We start from the raw sequence: 17,897 nt of genomic DNA, 5'->3' as shown, positions 1-17,897 counted from the left end.
TGATAGGTCATAAACGGTTATATAGCCGAATTAGGAAATAATGGTAGGTTGATAAATTAAAAATATTTCACGTAAATTTATCATTGATACTGACTTAATAATATGATATAATATAATACATATAAAAATATTAGACAAGAAAATTAGTTTTCCTATAATAATTTAGTTATTTTTTATGATACCAATTTGAAATCTTTTTAATATATAAATTTGCTAACGGCATAGTAATTTCCTTTAGAAAATTTAGTTAATGGAATATTCGATTTTTATCATGTAATCCTTTATTTTGTAATATGTTATAGTTTAATGGATTTTAAATTCGAATCGAGTACCGCTCTTAACATACATGCGCAGTGAAGACAGCTGTCAGACATGAAGATTCGCATAAAAACATCATAACATAACCTTCTATCAACGTGTACAGGCTGTTAACGTGCAGTGAGCATTATTCGTTTTCAGTTTTTCTACCACGTATTTTTGTTGATACAAAGTAAACATTTACAATTCTTTACAAAATTTATTGTGAATTAAAATGGAGGAGATGGATATAGGGAGCGAAGAAAATAATGATAAGAGTTCACCTGAGGAATCAGTCTACAACGAAAAGAACGGATCAATAGAGAATAAAGATGAACCCGAAGAAGACATGGACAATGAGGTTGATGATGATCAGGAGTCTGAAGAGGACGATGAAGAGGATGCCGACGAAGCAGAGGTTAAAGCTTTGGAAACTTCTCTCGCTCAGAATCCGTATGATTACACGAGTCATGTAGCCCTTATCAACAAATTGCAAAAAATGGGCGAATTAGAACGATTACGTACTGCTAGGAAAAATATGAGTTCCAAATATCCATTGAGTTCTGAGCTTTGGCTGTCTTGGATGCGCGACGAAATTAAATTAGCTACCATACCAGAGCAAAAAGCTGAAGTAGTCAAACTATGTGAAAGAGCAGTCAAAGATTATCTCTGTAAGTTTTGCTTTCAATGTAATAAATTTATTATGTATATTTTACAAATTGATTGTACATTAAAGTACGTTATACATTAAATTGTTTACTATAGGTGTGGATGTATGGTTAGAATATTTGCAATTTAGTATTGGTAATATGGGTACTGAAAAAGATGCAGCAAAGAATATTCGTCAGTTATTTGAACGAGCATTAACAGATGTTGGGCTACATACTATTAAAGGTGCAATAATATGGGAAGCGTTTCGTGAATTCGAAGCTGTGTTATATGCATTGGTAAGTATAGAATAATAAAAAAATTCTTAAAATTCTTTTGGGACATGTTTTACACTTACGTTTTAAATATTTAGATTGATCCTTCAAATCAAACCGAAAGAAAAGAACAATTGGAACGTATTGGTAACCTATTCAAAAGACAATTAGCTTGTCCTCTTTTAGATATGGAAAAAACATATGAAGAATATGAAGCATGGCGCTATGGGGATGGTGCAGAAGCTGTTATTGATGATAAGATTGTTAGTGGAGGATATGAGAGGGCGCTATCAAAGCTTAATCTGCGTTTACCATATGAGGAGAGAATTGTTTCCGCCCAAACTGAAGAAGAACTTCTAGATTCGTATAAAATGTATTTGTCATATGAGCAGCAAAATGGAGATCCTGGACGAATAACTGTTTTGTATGAAAGAGCAATTACTGATCTCAGTTTAGAGATGTCAATTTGGCTTGATTATCTCAAGTATCTAGAAGAAAATATCAAAATTGAATCTGTCTTGGATCAAGTGTACCAAAGAGCTACAAGAAATGTTCCATGGTGTGCAAAGATATGGCAAAAATGGATAAAATCATATGAAAAATGGGACAAATCAGTATTAGAAGTTCAAACATTGTTAGAAAATGCTTTAACAACTGGATTTTCTACTGCAGAAGAGTATCGAAATTTGTGGATGACATATTTGGAATATTTGCGGCGAAGACTCGATCGATGCTCTTCTGATGAAAAAAAGCAGTTAGAAGTATTACGTAATACTTTTAATAGAGCGTGTGAACATTTGGCTAAATCATTTGGTTTAGATGGAGATCCCAATTGTATTATATTACAATATTGGGCAAGAACTGAAGCCATACATGCTAATAACATGGAAAAGGCTAGGTCATTATGGGCCGACATTTTATCACAAGGACATTCCACAACAGCATCTTACTGGTTAGAGTATATTTCATTAGAAAGGTAATTTCTTGTATTTATTTTTAATGAGTCTAACAGTTTATGATATGTTACATTCTATTTTGGATTTGATAATAAATTTTTTTTTTTATGTAGATGTTACGGAGATACAAAACATTTAAGAAAATTATTTCAAAAAGCCTTGTCATTGGTAAAAGATTGGCCAGAAAGCATAGCAAATTCTTGGATAGATTTTGAACGAGACGAAGGTACACTAGAACAAATGGAACTATGTGAAATACGAACAAAAGAAAAATTAGATAAAGTTGCTGAAGAAAGACAGAAAACACAACAAATTTCTAATCTTGAATTATCACCATCACAAAACAAGAAAGCGTATAAAAGAAAACAAAAAGATACTGGTAAATGGAAGAATTTAGGAGCTTATCCGATAAAAATTATGAAAGTTGAAACACACTTAAAACCGAAAATAAGAGAAAGTCATCTGAATTTCGAAAAGAAAGACGACGTTGATATTGAAGAAGAAGAAATTGCTGATGTAACCAAAACGAAACTAATGAAGAAAGTACTGAAGGAACCAAATATTCCTCCACCACCTGGTTTTAAAGCACCAGAAAGTGAACAAATGGAAATAGATTACGTACATGAAGTGGATGATAAAATCTCAGTTTTCATAAGTAATTTAGATTATAGCGCAAGTGAAGAAGAAGTCAGAAATGCTTTAAAACCGGCTGGACCGATTACAATGGTTAAGATGATCAGAAGCTATAATGGACGTAGTAAAGGATATTGCTATGTGCAACTCAGTTCCAAGGTGCAAATTATATTTTTTGTTAATAATAAAATTACATAAGTATATATACAGAATATTTAATTAAGAATATTACTTTTATAGGAAGCAGTTGATAAAGCTTTGGAGTTAGATAGAGTTCCTATAAGAGGACGGCCAATGTTTGTTTCAAGATGCGACCCAAACAAAACAACACGAGAATCTGTTTTTAAATATAGTTGTTCTCTAGAAAAAAATAAGCTTTTCGTTAAAGGTAGGTAATATCTAACCCTCAGTTGATATTCTTGGAATATAGACGAGCCACAACTATCTCAATCATTTATTTCTTGATTGCTAGTTATTAGCTCGACTTTTTAAAAGTTGTATGGATGTAGTAAACGTTTTTATACTTGTGTTGAGATATTAGTCATGTTTTGAATCCAGTTGTTAACTGTTTTAATCACATTTGGATTCAACATAATAATTGTGTTATTTCTTGAAGAATAAATAATATTTAAAATGTTTAAAAATTTAACATCTACGAAATTCATGGAGATCGAAAACAATTTATTAAATATAAGTAACGCTGAGATATTGACTGCATAAAAGTGATGAGACTTTCGATAATATTCAAGTAAAAAGAGAACATCCCGATCATGATACTAAAACAAAAATTGAAGCTGACAATGAAGAAATCCCTATTAAGGAAGAAGATAAAAGATATTTTTATGATTGTAACCGCCTAAAATGGCGTACTAAGATGTCTCCTATAAGTTCTAGAATCTAAACTGAAGATACATATTAAAGGAAGGTTTGCAGCAAAGGAAGCTGCCGAATTAAAAACCTAACTATATCTTTCACATCATTATGAGATATACACAGAGAGACTGCAATATTCATATAAAATTGTAAGAAAGACTATTCTCTTTATAGTTATACAATTGTAGATAAAATGATGATTGGATTTCATTCAGCGGTACAGACTAAAAAATTTTACGCCTATGAGATTCTGGAACATATTTCATCAACTCTTTTTATATACTGGAAAGATTGCAAATCTAGAACAGTTTGGATTAGGTTTACTTTATCAGAAGAAATAAGAAAATAGTTTTCTTAGTTTCGTTTTTTCATCCACAATCTTATGAAGCAAAAATCAATTGCTTATAAAAATTGCAATAAAATGAAATGCAATAAAAAATATACTATGTATTCGTGCAATCGTAGAATTAAACGATATTAATTTGAAATTTTTTATATCTTTCATACTGCTATAATCACATTATATTATTATGCTGATACAAATTTGAATATGAGAAGAAGACAATTTATACAAAAAACAAAATTTTTAATCTGGTCAAGAATCAAATAAAGTAACATTATATTTTAATACTATGAGAGATTCCTCAAAAAATTAGAGAATTACTAAAAATTACAGATGATCCAATACATGAGGAGGCTCACCCAGCGAAAAGGCGACGCTGCAAAGAATGTCCAAGCAAGCTTGACAGAAAACATTCTACATGTTGCATGAAATGCAAAAAAACAATCTGTAAACAACATTCGTTGCGACCGATTTATTGTTTCACTTGCATCGAAAGTCTATAAAAGTTATCGTACTATATGCTAGTATTCCAAAAAAATACCAAATCGTTATTTTATCGTTCTTTTCGTAATTACGTAATAATGAAATTTTTGTAAAAGATCCGCTATATATCTCATGTATCCTACATGATTGATCATAACAATTATGTTAGAAATGCTATTCACTCCCCCTACAAAATAACCGGTCTTAATTGAACTTATAATAGCAGTTATCAATATATCACGATATCAACTGAGGGTTTAAATTAGTGTTTAAAATTGTAATTTTAGAAAAGTGTATTTATTTTTATAATATGATTAGGACTCCCGGTATCAACGACAAAAGAAGATCTTGAAGAAATTTTCAAGGTTCACGGGTCATTGAAGGAAGTCCGTATAGTCACTTACCGTAATGGCCATTCTAAAGGACTGGCTTACGTTGAATTTGTGGACGAAAACAGTGCTGGAAAGGCACTTCTGGCCATTGATGGAATGAAGATCGGTGACAAAATAATTAGTGTAGCCATAAGCCAACCGCCTGAACGCAAAAAGGATCCCATTAAGTCTCTAGGTGGTTCTACAGTAAGCAGAACTACATTTGGTACGCCCAAAACATTATTATCTATGGTACCTCGCACTGTAAAAACTGCTGCTACTAAGGGCAGTGCAATTGCAACTGGAAATGGTGCCGTCCCAAAAATGAGCAATCAAGATTTTAGGAATATGTTATTGAATAAAAAATAATTTACTACAACGTCACTCATTTCCTCAATCCTTGTCTGTTTCAAGAACTCTCTATGCTTTAAAGAATTGTATACATCACAAGAATATTACAATTACACATTATTTAAACTACGATCTAGTGGAAAAAGATCCCTTGTGAATTGTTCTTTCTTTAATGCATTATTTAAGACATTATTTTGAAAAAGAAGATGTAAATGAAAGGAAGAACCACAAATTCTTAGAAAATAAATATGTTTAATGTAAGAAAGTTTATATATACAGAATGAAAATGCGTGTGCAAGTGAGCGCGTATTACTCTAAACGCAAACGAGAACTTCCTCATCATGCATACATCACAGTGTCAAATATACATTTACCGTACAGATACGTACGATAGAAAAATCGTCCGAATTATTACAAGTGAAAAATCGAATAAGAAGGAAAGTTGTGTCGCAAGTAACAATAAATCAGGGTGACCATTTTTCTCAATATTAAACAAGAATTCTTCTTCTGTGTATCTTGTATATATATATATATATATATATATATATATATATATATATATATATATAATATAATATATATATATATATATATCGTATAAAATTATATTAAAAGACATTGTAAAATGTTTTCAAAAGACAACGTATACAAAATTATTTTTTGGTCACCCTACATTGAAATACAAATATTCTTCTACAACTGCAATGGTGCATTGAACGTGTTGTGTTTTTTATGTCTCGGTGGAGCGACAGGTGGACTTTCAGGTGTCAGCAACCGCCTCGTCATGAGCCACTTTTTGGCTCGGCCAGAGTGATAATAATACGAGTAAAGCAATGCCATAGCCGCCAGCACAACCAGCAGGCACGTACCAGCGATAATGATACTGAATAACCAATATGGCCCACTTGGTTCTGGCACCAATGTTGTGTCTGTTGGCGATTTTTCTTCTGGGATCGATTTCGTCGGCGGTTCTGCTGGTGGTCGAGGTGAAAGAGGCTCCACGTCATCCCCGATGCTAATATCAGCACAAGCACGAAATTCCTCTTGAGGACCACAACCCACGGCTCCTGTGCGGACATAGTGTTAGTATACTTTCATAGTTTAATATTTTATGTATTTTTTAATGGAATTATGTGCAACTTTTCCTTTATAATTTGTGTATTTGTCATTTTTATATATTTATTCTGTACCAAAATTATTTTGCAAATCTTATCCTCGTAATTCACGATGTATAATGGTATATCGTATAGGGTTTCAAGATTTATTTGATTTTTCTGATCTGTTTTCGATACATTGAGATTTAATCGCAAATAATGTTGAAAGTAAAATTGTTAAATTACATCGTAATTAATGTGGATGTAAACTAACGCATTTAGGAATCCTAAATACGTTATTAGTATATCAAAATATATTATTATATAATATATTATTTGATAATATATTAATATAAATATATTATATATAAGTATAATATAATATATTATTATATAATATATATATTTGAAATAAAGTTGAAATAATGTTTGTATACGAGATTTGAAGATAATAAAATGGTTGCTTAAAGATGAACTTCATCGAGAATATTAATTGTTCTGAAGCAACCATTTAATGTGAATATTATGTAATATTTAGTAATTTAGTACGTACATGTACCTATTAATAGTTGAAACTTTCCATCTGTACTTCGATAGAATACTAATATTATTTACTTGTGTAATAAGAATTAGCTTGACAAAATATTTAGCTTCAATACGAACTAAGAAATTGCTTGTAGTTATTCTTAAAAAGAAATACAAAATCTCTCATTTATATAAATTCTCAGAAATGTTAACTTACAAAATATATATCTTTTCATATCAATAATAAATTTTTCAAAATCCATTAAAGTTCTTTAAATGCGAATTATCATAACAATTACCGATAACAAATAAGAGTATTTATTAGTATTAGCAGTTTGGTAGTACGACTAGTAACAATCAATATTCACATTAAAATATTTCCTAAACTAATGAATTTTCATATAGCTTGATATAACTTATTTATCAATTAAAGCATGTATAATTCCATTTAAAATAACTCCAACCTTTTACGTTTTCTAGAAAAAGAAAATATTTTAGAAATTTTTCCTCGCGCTATTTATTGATGACTAAAAAATATCGATTAATTTTACGTGCAAATTTGTTCTATTAAATTACGCCTTATATATAGCCGTAACATTTCTATTTGATTTCTTTAAAATATGAAAAGGTAATTCAATTTATCCTACTTTATTCTTCGTATAATTAACAATTTAATCGTTTTCGCCCCTTCGAACAAACACTTCGTTCAACAAACTTTTCTCAATAAACCTAAAATCCAATCTCTATGCACCGCTTCAACAACAATCTCTTCGATACCTACGTGAGGTCGAAGCTTTTGTCGCAAACGGCGTCTCTCGAATATGCATCCTGCCCGGTGGCTCGAACAAAACGCGGGTTAATGTTCGTTCCGGAATTACGTGGGACAGAGATTCGTTCCAGTGAAAAACTCGTGCCCAAGTACGGTTATTCAAAGATAGTGCGACAGCTATCTGCTCGCATTCGAATTTCGAGTGCGCGAGAAGCATCGTGAATACAATATTGTCGACGAGTAAAACGCTGAAAACGTCGTACAATACCTGTTCCGTTTCCACAGTCGCCCCAATTATTTCCAGCCACGTATCTCCATTGAAAGACGCATTGGGCGCAAGTCAGGTCGTCCGGTAGTTTGTAGAAAGCCTCGAAAATTTTGTTTCCAGGCCCGGGATAATATCTGATCGATTCGTTCTTCGAGCGTAGCAGGTGTTGGTCCAGACATTCCTGATCAACTTCTTTGCCCTTGTAGGTCATCGAGCACGTGCGAAACTCGAAGTAACCGTGATGGTTGGCCGTAAGTTCCACGCGAACCGGTATCACCGAACCTGTTCGATATTTCCTTACTATCACTCCGTTTCCGAATTTGCCGCCGGTCTCGTGCAGACGAGGCTGTAACGATACAGTTTTCTTTTCTCTTTCAGGGCAACTTCCAGAAAGTTTTCTGTGAAACGTAATGATCCGTTGCGAATTGCTTTGGTCTTTGTTAGAGAAGATACGCGCTCTACGTGTACAAAGGAATTTTGATTACCTTTGGTTGTAATTAATTGTCGATTATCAATTTATATAACGTTTAATGTTTAATATTGACATAATAATTGTAGTATAATTATAATATTTAATTTGTATTTATCATATAATATTATATTTATATATTTATATAATTATAACATTAAATAATTATATCAAATATTATAATTATGTTTAATATAAGCAGAGCATGTACATGTACGTAGACACTTGATCCCTAAAGAAAACTTACTACTTTTACAAAATGTAGGATTATAGTTGCCCGAGTTACTTTTGGATCTTGATATAAGTTTGAACTTCACATTGAAGATTATAAATCTCCTGGAAGAAACTTTATATTATACGTGAAAAATGAATGATGTACGTAACACGTTACGAAGCCTAACTCTGGAAAGTTATGAGATACATCACAGTTTGGTGGAAGTAGTTACGAAAATACGATCGTAAAATTCCTAATAATTACGTTCTGTTATCCAGTTAACGAGATGTAAAGTTGGGGAAGAGTAAGTCGTAAAAGGTTTCGACGAGATTTAAGTGTGTTGATATAATCGATTACAACAGTCGAAGGAATATCTTTTAGTCAATGTTGAATTCATAGGAGATTCGAATGAACATCTTCGAAAAATTTAAAGCGGCATTATACTATTATATTGACAATAATACTATCGTTTGCAAACGTTTCTACCATATTATATAATTTCTTAAATTTATGTTGAACTCCCTTTTATTTTGTAAGATTAAAGTATTATAATTTATTTTATTCATTTATCGAAAATATAGAAATTTGCGGTTTCAATTAACTATAAAAGGCCTATATATACATATGTGCCAATATATTAACTATTACGTTTAACTACTTGATTTAGTTAATTTCCATCGTTACAATTAGAATTCGTTCAACTTCGATGAAAATCGTTTCTTGTTTGACTTTCACATTTTATTCGTTCGTTTTAGTCGTCAGATTTGTTCAAGCTACGGAACTCCTGTATAGTTAACTAAAAAAAAAAAAAAACTGTTTAAATTGCGGAAAACAAAATAAACCAAGTTTAAACGAATAAACCGCAAAATGTAAAGTAAAGCAATTGCACGCATTGAATGTAAAAAATTCGAATGCGAGTACAATCGTTTTTGTAGAATTCATGCATATAAATTATCAAAAATAACCAAAAGCAAAGTATTTGTCGTGTCGTTTAATTAAAATAATCCCGATATTTAAATAAATAATTAAAACGTATACATTCTATACCACTTTATTCCCTCCAATTCTCGTCGGATAATAGTTTTTTCCCTTTTATCTTCGCATTTGACAATTAAACAAGAAAATGTAAGCTTGTAGTTCTGTAAGGTATATATTTTCGGGACTAGTGTTGAAACTCGTGGTATTGTTGCAGCGGGCGTATGTCCACCCGACAGACCGGAAAACCGCAAATAGTAATTTATTCTATGTCGCAAGAATGTTGCCAGGTGATAATTACACGAAACCTCACAATGGAATCGTCTCGTCCGATGCACCTGCCTTTCTTCTTTTTTACGATTTAATGCTATTTTTTATTCAATGTTACAATGGTTCACTTTTCTCTTTTATCTTTCTGTGTTAAGCGAACAATACGATAATCGAGAGATACAGGCAACGTTTACGTATTTTAACAGTAAGTAACTTTCTTTCTTCCATTTATCCGATTTAATGCTATTTTCTTATTTGATGTTAGAGATGTTTACTTTTCCATTCGATGTTTCCGTGTCGAGTATGCGATACGTCGAGCAGAAGATACACTGAACGTTTTCATCTAGTAATAAGTAAATGTTTGACTGTAATTACATTACTGTTAAGCCAACTTATTGCAAATGCAGACAACGCATGAGTGTAAAGATATGCTGATTAATAAAGTCGGATAGTAATGAATTGACAGTGCGCGGTTGCGCTCGAGGAAAAAACGAATTTACGAGGAAAGGAAAGCTGTTTAAACAATTCAACTTTTTCCGCTGCTACCCTTCTTTTTTATGTTTGCAAGCAAAATAGAGGCATAGCTTGTCCCAGTTACGTGATTAACGCTTGTATATATTTAGCGGAATTTTTCATCGTGAGGTTTAGGTAAACTAAAACCAAGTTTTCGACTAAAAAATAGACAACGTTAACCGTTCGCATAGAATAAATTTACTTACCCTGAATATAATTATCTGTTCGCGAAACAAGATTTTAGACGAAAATCGCAAATGAAGGAAATTGTAATCAAAACTAGAATCAAATTTAAAGTTGGGTTGAAGTTTTAAGACGATAGGAAGACGAAAATTCAAGCGAGAAAACGAAATTATTTCTTCTCTAACAAATCCTCTGTTATTACATTTTCCACGTCGTTATTACATCGAATTAAAATTTCAATATGAGAAGAATACTAAATTTTAAGTGGAAACGTAAAATTATTAATTTTCTAATAAATTCTCTTCTCTTCCGTCTCCTAGCGTTATTACGTCGAATCAATTTAACGTGCCAAACAAATTTTAAGCAGAGATGGAGAGCACAGTGCGTGAAATTGATCGATGGCGCGCAATAACGATAAAAGTTGTTCGATCCTATGAGCGAGCATTTTTTCCAGCAGTTTTCAACGCCGTTACACGCCTGATACTCTGTGTCGTTATTTGGGTCATTTGGCCTGCCGATTCCGCGCTACGCTTCCTTATAAGAATTTCAAGTGCTTCAAATTTAATACAGTTAGGCTCCAGTTCGCGTAGGAGTTGAGGCTTCCTGGAAAAGTCCCGTTGGGTAAATTTCGATTCGACAACTGAAGTATCGTGTGGACAAAATGAGAACGGGGAATTTGCCATTTTTGGCATACCGACGAGATGTTCGAAATTTATTGAAATTTATTTTTAACATTATTATTCAAATTTATTTTTGTACGTGAATAGATTATCGTTTGAAACTTGAAAACTATTTATGGAGATATCCTACTTAAAATTGACGCTGATCTGAAATTACAAAATGAGTAGCTCAAAAGTATAACAGGACAATCGTCATTCAAAATGTGTTGAGATAATCTTCCGAGAATCGTTTTGTAATTGGCCCTCGCTATCTTGTTCATAGTATATATCTATATAGTAATACATACATATATTTGCATATGTATCATAATTAACTAAATATATGTAATATAACTAGGCGAAATTTATTTAGCTTCGTTGCATTTTGTACACTTGTTAAATTTGTCTGGTAACAATTTTATATACACGACCATATTAACGTGGATTATGTGTATTAGAGTCGTCAATTTTAAATTAGAAGCAAACCTTTTCATCGATCCAGAAAGTTCACTTTAAATCGTCCGTTTCCCCGTTATTGTCGCGCGTGGTATCCAACTACGTTTCATTTCCGAATACGACAAATAGACTATATCTCACGAGGAATAAAACGATTTGAAATATTTGTGAAAGCTAGGTAATTACTATTACGTGATAATATATATATAATAAATATACAAAGGTATTTAATTTATTTTATTTGTTATATGCGAAATTATTTTCTTTCTTTGTTGTTAAAGAGAAATTAAACCTGGAAGAAAATAATTATATTTAATCTACACACTCGTAACTATCGAGCACCAAACTTAATTATTCGTCAACTACCATAATTTCACGCATTTGTTGGCGATAATATTCACTGTATCTTTTGCAACTATATTATATGAATTTTAAAGAAAAACTAAACGTGTACGTACATATGTCTCGGTATTCGAAAAGAAATTTTGTGACAACATGTTACCCTTACATGATACACCCTTCTTTTTCTTTCACTTATGTGTACTCTTTGTCGTGCATTCTTATCATGCTATGACAGTTCCGTAAAAAATTCATCTCTTACCGTTGGCGCGTCCCAAGCATCGCCGCATATTCCGCATTTTCCCTTATTTCGTTGCCACTGTCTGGTAAATCCTCCGCAATAGCATTCATGGTCGTTGTAATCGTGCGGGGTATCGAAACCGTACCTCCACATCGAGGCTCTCGATGGTGGTTCTATCAGTCTTCCATGGGCTGAAACTTGCCGCACGACTAGCACGCTCACGAAAAATAGCAAACTGAAAGTCTGGAGACGCATCGTTGCAGTGACAAAATCTGGCCCCTGAAATTTTCAATATACACACACGTTAATTTCGTTGCGTTCTTATCTGCTAAATTTTCGTAAATACTGCGGAAACTTGATTATTCGAATTAATCGTAACACACGCTGTTCGAACGATCGAATAACTTTGTTACCATATACGACATCATTTACTTTGAACTATCTTATAAATATTCGTTTTTAGTGAGAAGCTCTTTTTGAATAAACAGTAGCTGAAATTGCAGGTCCCTGGTAAAGTTTTAAAAAAATCACGTTCTTTCAGGTTAATTAACTATTCAGTTTGAAGTAGAAGAAATGAAAAGCCGGCGTACGTACTTTAGAACCTTCGTAATTAACATGTACAAGTGGCTACGGTAAAAAGTAATTTTCCATTTATGTGTATAAAACAAGTAGCTTTAACTATATCGTTTGAATAGCCTGAAAAGTGTAAGAGTATTTAAGACAATGTTTAAACACTTTTCACCGATCCCGATTTTCATTAAAAAAGTTAATGCAAATTAAATTTCTAAATTGCTCAAATTTTGAACAATTCCAAAGATCAACGTTACCACTTCAGAAAATTCATATTCGATATCTACGTTTACGTGACATGTATAAGAAAAGTTAGCGAACATTTGAACCTTCTAAATTCTCTTTAAACGCTTTGGAAAAAGTCTGTTTCTGTCCTCTCGAAATTCGAACGAAACAACATTTGCTTTATCCCGTTTATTTTATTTCTCTGCCATTCGTCCATTAGACGATCCAAACGCGTTCTAACGAAAGCAGAAACACAATTTCTCCGAGACGAGCATTTTGCCTGACACGGTCATTTAAACACGAGCAATAAATGAAACTTCATTCCACGAGTGATCCGTGCAAAACAAATATTTGAAAAATAGACGATATTTAAATTCATCCCCGTCAAACGTTTCTACAACCATAATTTCTCTCTTCAGCTTCACTTTCGACGATGCGTGACGTTGCGATAATTTTACGTGCACAGTTGCCTCACGTTCAACGACTATAATATCCTCGCCGTAAATACGTTTCAACGAATAACGAGGGAACAATATTTCTAAAACAACATGCAGCAATATGGGACGCGAGAGGTAAGGACACAAAGTTGCTGGAAAACGAAATTTTAACAAAGCTTTGAAGCCAAACTCGACTATATTTCGCTGGAATGTATCGAGTAAGCTGGAAGGCACCGAGCTACAGTCACAAAGGAGAAACTGGCAAACCGGTTGCCGCAACGCCCGCCATCGGTGTAAAGTACTGTAAACGCGTTATCAGAAGCAACGTGGATGTCGTGTGTAAAGATATCACCATGACAAAAGTTAATATCGCGAAACCTTTGTGGATAGTCTAGAGACGACGAAACTCGAGAGCCGCCGAATACGCGTCTTCTTTTTCTTCTTCGCCGTTGTACAAAAATATTAGGCAAAAGATAATTTATAAATCTTTTAGCCGATATTTGTATCGCTGATTTATAACATTTTTATCGAAAATTAGTCGTTTGGAATTAATTGACAGAGGTTGTAACGATATGCTGAGATACGATTGAATTAAAAGCAGAGTAAGTTACGATCAAATACTTATGTGGCGAGTGAAAAACAAACAAAACGGTTGTAAATTGTAATGATGATTGCTTGGTTAAAGACTAAGCTTAAAGTAGCGTTTACGAACGGAATTGAACGGAGCTATTATTGCTCGAATCGATTTTTATTTATATTTTGAAGCGTTGATAGCTGTATAAGCGTTATAGGTGGCAGAATCTTTGCTTTTGATATTTCTTTTTGAAAAGAGGGGCTTCTGTTAAAACTCCGTATGCTTCTAAACGTGTTAAAACGTTGTTATATTATCGATATTATAATATATTATAAATATGTTATATTATTCGACGTTTAAAAAGACATATTATATTATTTGCCAGAGAAGATTGAAAATTCATGATAAAATTCTGTAAATGAATATGATTTATGATTTAATATAGAACATTATATATTCTTATTTTAGTTTCTTTATTTTATTCTCAATTTCATATTTGGAAAAATACATATGTATACCACTGTTCCAACGAATCCTTGATTTATTGTTATCCTTGAATGCTTCTCTAATTAGGTTTGCTACAAATTTGTTATTGGAAATATTAATTTTATAGCAAGTTTTATCCTTTGTTCGCGTTACTTGAGTTATCGGCACATAATGTCTCGTATCGTGCGATACGACATGAAGCGAACGTCGACAGACAAGTTGAAAGTGCAAAACTTTCGACGTGGAAGTGAACTTTGATAATTTATCAGATGTGAATTTTAAATATCTAATTTTCTTCCTGCATAAAGTTTCTAAGATGGAAACTTTACGGGTTACGTTACGGGTTCTCGATTGCCCTTGTAAATTGTTCTTTATTCTACGTTCAACTATAAAAAATGTTTATTACCATTGTGGTGTATGCGGATAAAAAAATCTAATGAAGCAGATTTCAGAAAATCGATACTTTTAAGAGAATGTTATTCAAACATCTATTCACATATAAAGTATTTACATATAAAGCGTTTTTTACTCAAAAAAAGAGAAAGAAAAAATTCATATATATAATATTATTTCTAAAAAGATACAAAAAAAGATCATACAAACTATATGCAGTAGAATGAACATAAAATTATACTCATTTCCGTAATTAATTACTGTTCTAATATATAATATGATAATTATTTAGATATTTTAAGCTACAATATCACACTTGGTCAAACAAAAATCCTCTTAATCACTAAAATACTTTAACCCTCTGCATCTCGATAATTCTTATATCATGATCGATTAGCAACTTCGAAACGCATCTACGACGAAGCTTTTTACAGCCAAAAGTTTCGTTTTCTAAAGAAAAGTGTTATTAGAAACCTATATATTGATGCAACAAAAAATTTCTCTCATAAGAATTCTACTTAAATTAATAATAATAAACATACTATGACACGATCCAATTAAATACATGTGGAATATTTAAAAAGTAGGTAGCCTGAACGCACGAGAAAGAGAGACACACGATCGATCTACGAAACACGGATCGAAATAGTAATCTAAAGTCTGAAGCGATAGACGCGGGGAAGAAGCGACGACCCGACTCTCCCAGAGAAGCATAGATTCGGAATACATTAAGTTTAATGAAAGATCTGAACCGCACAATATGATATCTCTTCTCGAAGTGAGAAAATTCGAAATCGTGGTCACAGTCCAGGATGAACGAACGCGACCTACGTACGAATCGGTAGTTCGCGAGGCGAAAATTCACCGCCTGCGAGGAAAATGGAAATTTAGTAGCGCAAACTAGGTTCAAGCGAAAACAAGCAAACTGAAGTCTCCATCCGTGCAGACGTAGGCGGAGAGGGACGGAGGATAAGGATCGATAATGTAAAGCAGCTCGAGTTCTCGCTACCTGTGCCAGAAATTCGGCTTTCTGTGTTGGCATTAATTAACAAGAAAAATCCGGGCTATCGTTTGCCAAGCCAAGCGAAATCTGTTTCAAGAACGTTATACGTGGGAAATGTTTGCCGGTAATTAGAAGACACGGTGGAAAAAGGAGTGGCAAGGTAAGGTAAATTTATTGGGCGAAGACTCCAGTGTCGATGGAGTCTGATGGAAGTTTGCTCTTTTACCTGTTTTAATTAATGGCCCAAGAAACTGACGGGCAAAGGTTGAAAAAAAGATATTTAACGAACAGAGAAGAAAGTAGAAGATCCCTAGTTTTCATAAAGAGAAACGTCGAATGGTCTCGAGAACGTGGATCGATACAGTAAATCAATTCTAGTGCAGCAGGTAACAATGCGTAATATTTAATAGTGAGTTTCGAGTATCACGTTAGCTGGTATGTAGGTCAACGACGAGGTACAACGAGAGTTAAAATCGTTTCTTTCTCTTTTTTTTATTCGACTGTGCTCCGAGAACGAAGACAAAAATACACGATATTCATTAGAATTTACGATTTAATGTAATTTAGAAATTTCGTGCGGATATAATTCTCATGAGAGTGATATATTGCTGTGGAATAACGTTATAACATTTTGCAAATATTATATATTTTCTGTACTTTATGTACTAACCTGTCGCCTTATTCGTACAAGACATACGCCCTGTTTGCTCTTCTACGATGATAATCTAAAGTCAACAACCGTACAAAAATTAGAGATAAAAGTGAGTCGAAAGACCATATTTTCATGTTTGAAGATATCGAAAAAAAGAAATTAACCTGCTAGCTACTATTATATGGCTAAATAGGTAAATATTATGTGTTTCTATTTCTTCAAAGATTTACTTTTTATATAAAGGACTCATCATATTTCTAAGAGAGATTTTGCTAATGCGCCACTTTACAAAGCATTTCCCCTCCTTTGCTCTTCCCTTATTGTCCACTGTAATAGCATGGAAAGTTACTGTGTTAACGTTAAATTACTGCACTAATACACCATCCTGTTTATTTTATTAAAACACTACTAATAAGCCATTACACCGGTACACGACTTTTTAACATTCAACCATTCAATAACATTTTATATATTACCCTATTTCATAACTCTCTACCTACCATCCGTATATTCTACCTTGTTAATAATTAACTAACATAGTTGGCTACTTCACCAATAAAATACTCTGCTCGTACACCGTTGCGCAAACATTACTTTACCGCTAATTACTACACTGCTATATTACTGTATTACCTAAACCAATACATTACCCTATATCAACATACTCCTTAAACGGTCCTCAATATGTTCTACATACGAGACTATTATTACATTCCGAAAGCCACTCTACCCATGCACTATGTTTCTTACAATCCTTTCTCCCTGCACAATAAAAGCCTGCGACTCGACTGTTTCAACCAGCACAGTTCTATGGTAACCGGAACTCGACACCGAACCGGTATTCAGGGTCAAAAGTCTGGTTGTACACGTACCGTGTGCGCGAAAGGAACTAAGGCGCAGCTCTGTTTGTCGGGACGATACACGGCTTTGGCATCTGTCGTCGTTGAATCAGGCCCACGGAGAAGGCCCAGACTCCAGACCCCGGTCAGGCAACGACTGAACTCGACTTTACTCGCCGCGATCCACGGACCCTCAGCCACGTGGGAGTAGGTCATTAGAACGAGACACTCGCCCGTATTCACGCCATGAATCGCCTCGATGATGCGGCCCGACACGCGAAACGTTCGCCTCTGGCACCGCGTTTCCAATCGCTTCCGCCTGAGGAAGGAAAATGCAGGAAAAGCTCTTTCCAAACGGAGTCTGTTGGACGAGAAAAATTTGAATTGCGAGCGATTTGGAGCGGAAGAGCGTAAAACGAGATATACGGATTATTCTTAGATGGATATTTTATGGAAGTTTGTAGCTTTGTAAATACAATTTACAAGGTAGAAGTTGGCTTGGAAAATCTTTCA

At 33.4% G+C, this 17,897-nt stretch overlaps 2 protein-coding genes across 6 annotated transcripts; one reads left to right on the top strand and one right to left on the bottom strand.

Annotated features, from left to right (window-relative positions):
- The first annotated feature begins 389 nt into the window (after window positions 1-389).
- On the top strand, window positions 390-5,258 carry LOC117161543 (spliceosome associated factor 3, U4/U6 recycling protein). Of its 2 annotated transcripts, none has more exons than XM_033343160.2 (6): window positions 390-968; window positions 1,063-1,244; window positions 1,319-2,196; window positions 2,290-2,968; window positions 3,050-3,197; window positions 4,827-5,258. In XM_033343160.2, the coding sequence occupies exons 1-6, from the start codon at window positions 533-535 to the stop codon at window positions 5,246-5,248; spliced, it is 2,745 nt and encodes a 914-aa protein (XP_033199051.1). In that variant the 5' UTR covers window positions 390-532; the 3' UTR covers window positions 5,249-5,258. The 2 variants fall into 2 exon arrangements, with proteins under 2 accessions (XP_033199051.1, XP_033199052.1); XM_033343161.2 differs by lacking the exon at window positions 4,827-5,258 and adding an exon at window positions 4,359-4,747.
- Window positions 5,259-5,462: 204 nt separating this feature from the next.
- On the bottom strand, window positions 5,463-17,615 carry LOC117161548 (uncharacterized). Of its 4 annotated transcripts, none has more exons than XM_076624071.1 (5): window positions 17,418-17,525; window positions 16,564-16,618; window positions 12,227-12,484; window positions 7,887-8,232; window positions 5,463-6,297 (listed from the first exon to the last, which is right to left on the bottom strand). In XM_076624071.1, exons 3-5 carry the CDS (start codon window positions 12,458-12,460, stop codon window positions 5,924-5,926), a joined length of 954 nt encoding a protein of 317 aa, XP_076480186.1. In that variant the 5' UTR covers window positions 12,461-12,484; window positions 16,564-16,618; window positions 17,418-17,525; the 3' UTR covers window positions 5,463-5,923. The 4 variants fall into 4 exon arrangements, with proteins under 4 accessions (XP_076480186.1, XP_076480178.1, XP_076480172.1 ...); XM_076624063.1 differs by lacking the exon at window positions 17,418-17,525 and adding an exon at window positions 17,196-17,392; XM_076624057.1 differs by lacking the exon at window positions 16,564-16,618 and having other exon boundaries at window positions 17,418-17,615.
- Between the last annotated feature and the right edge of the window lie 282 nt (window positions 17,616-17,897).

The sequence above is a fragment of the Bombus vancouverensis genome, chromosome 2 (genome assembly GCF_051014615.1).
Source record: "Bombus vancouverensis nearcticus chromosome 2, iyBomVanc1_principal, whole genome shotgun sequence".
Classification (NCBI taxonomy): domain Eukaryota; kingdom Metazoa; phylum Arthropoda; class Insecta; order Hymenoptera; family Apidae; genus Bombus; species Bombus vancouverensis.
Note: the sequence above shows the minus strand (reverse complement) of the source record. Positions and strands in the feature narration are given on the sequence as shown.

Coding starts and splice junctions, on each gene's coding strand:
- LOC117161548 (XM_076624057.1), bottom strand. CDS start 17,600: ATGACCTACTCCCACGTGGCTGAGGGTCCGTGGATCGCGGCGAGTAAA. Junction 12,485..17,417: donor TAGTTCCTTTCGCGCACACG/GTACGTGTACAA, acceptor TGAAAATTTCAG/GGGCCAGATTTTGTCACTGC. Junction 6,298..7,886: donor CGACTGTGGAAACGGAACAG/GTATTGTACGAC, acceptor ATGTCCGCACAG/GAGCCGTGGGTTGTGGTCCT.
- LOC117161543 (XM_033343160.2), top strand. CDS start 533: ATGGAGGAGATGGATATAGGGAGCGAAGAAAATAATGATAAGAGTTCA. Junction 1,245..1,318: donor AAGCTGTGTTATATGCATTG/GTAAGTATAGAA, acceptor TTAAATATTTAG/ATTGATCCTTCAAATCAAAC. Junction 2,969..3,049: donor ATGTGCAACTCAGTTCCAAG/GTGCAAATTATA, acceptor TTACTTTTATAG/GAAGCAGTTGATAAAGCTTT.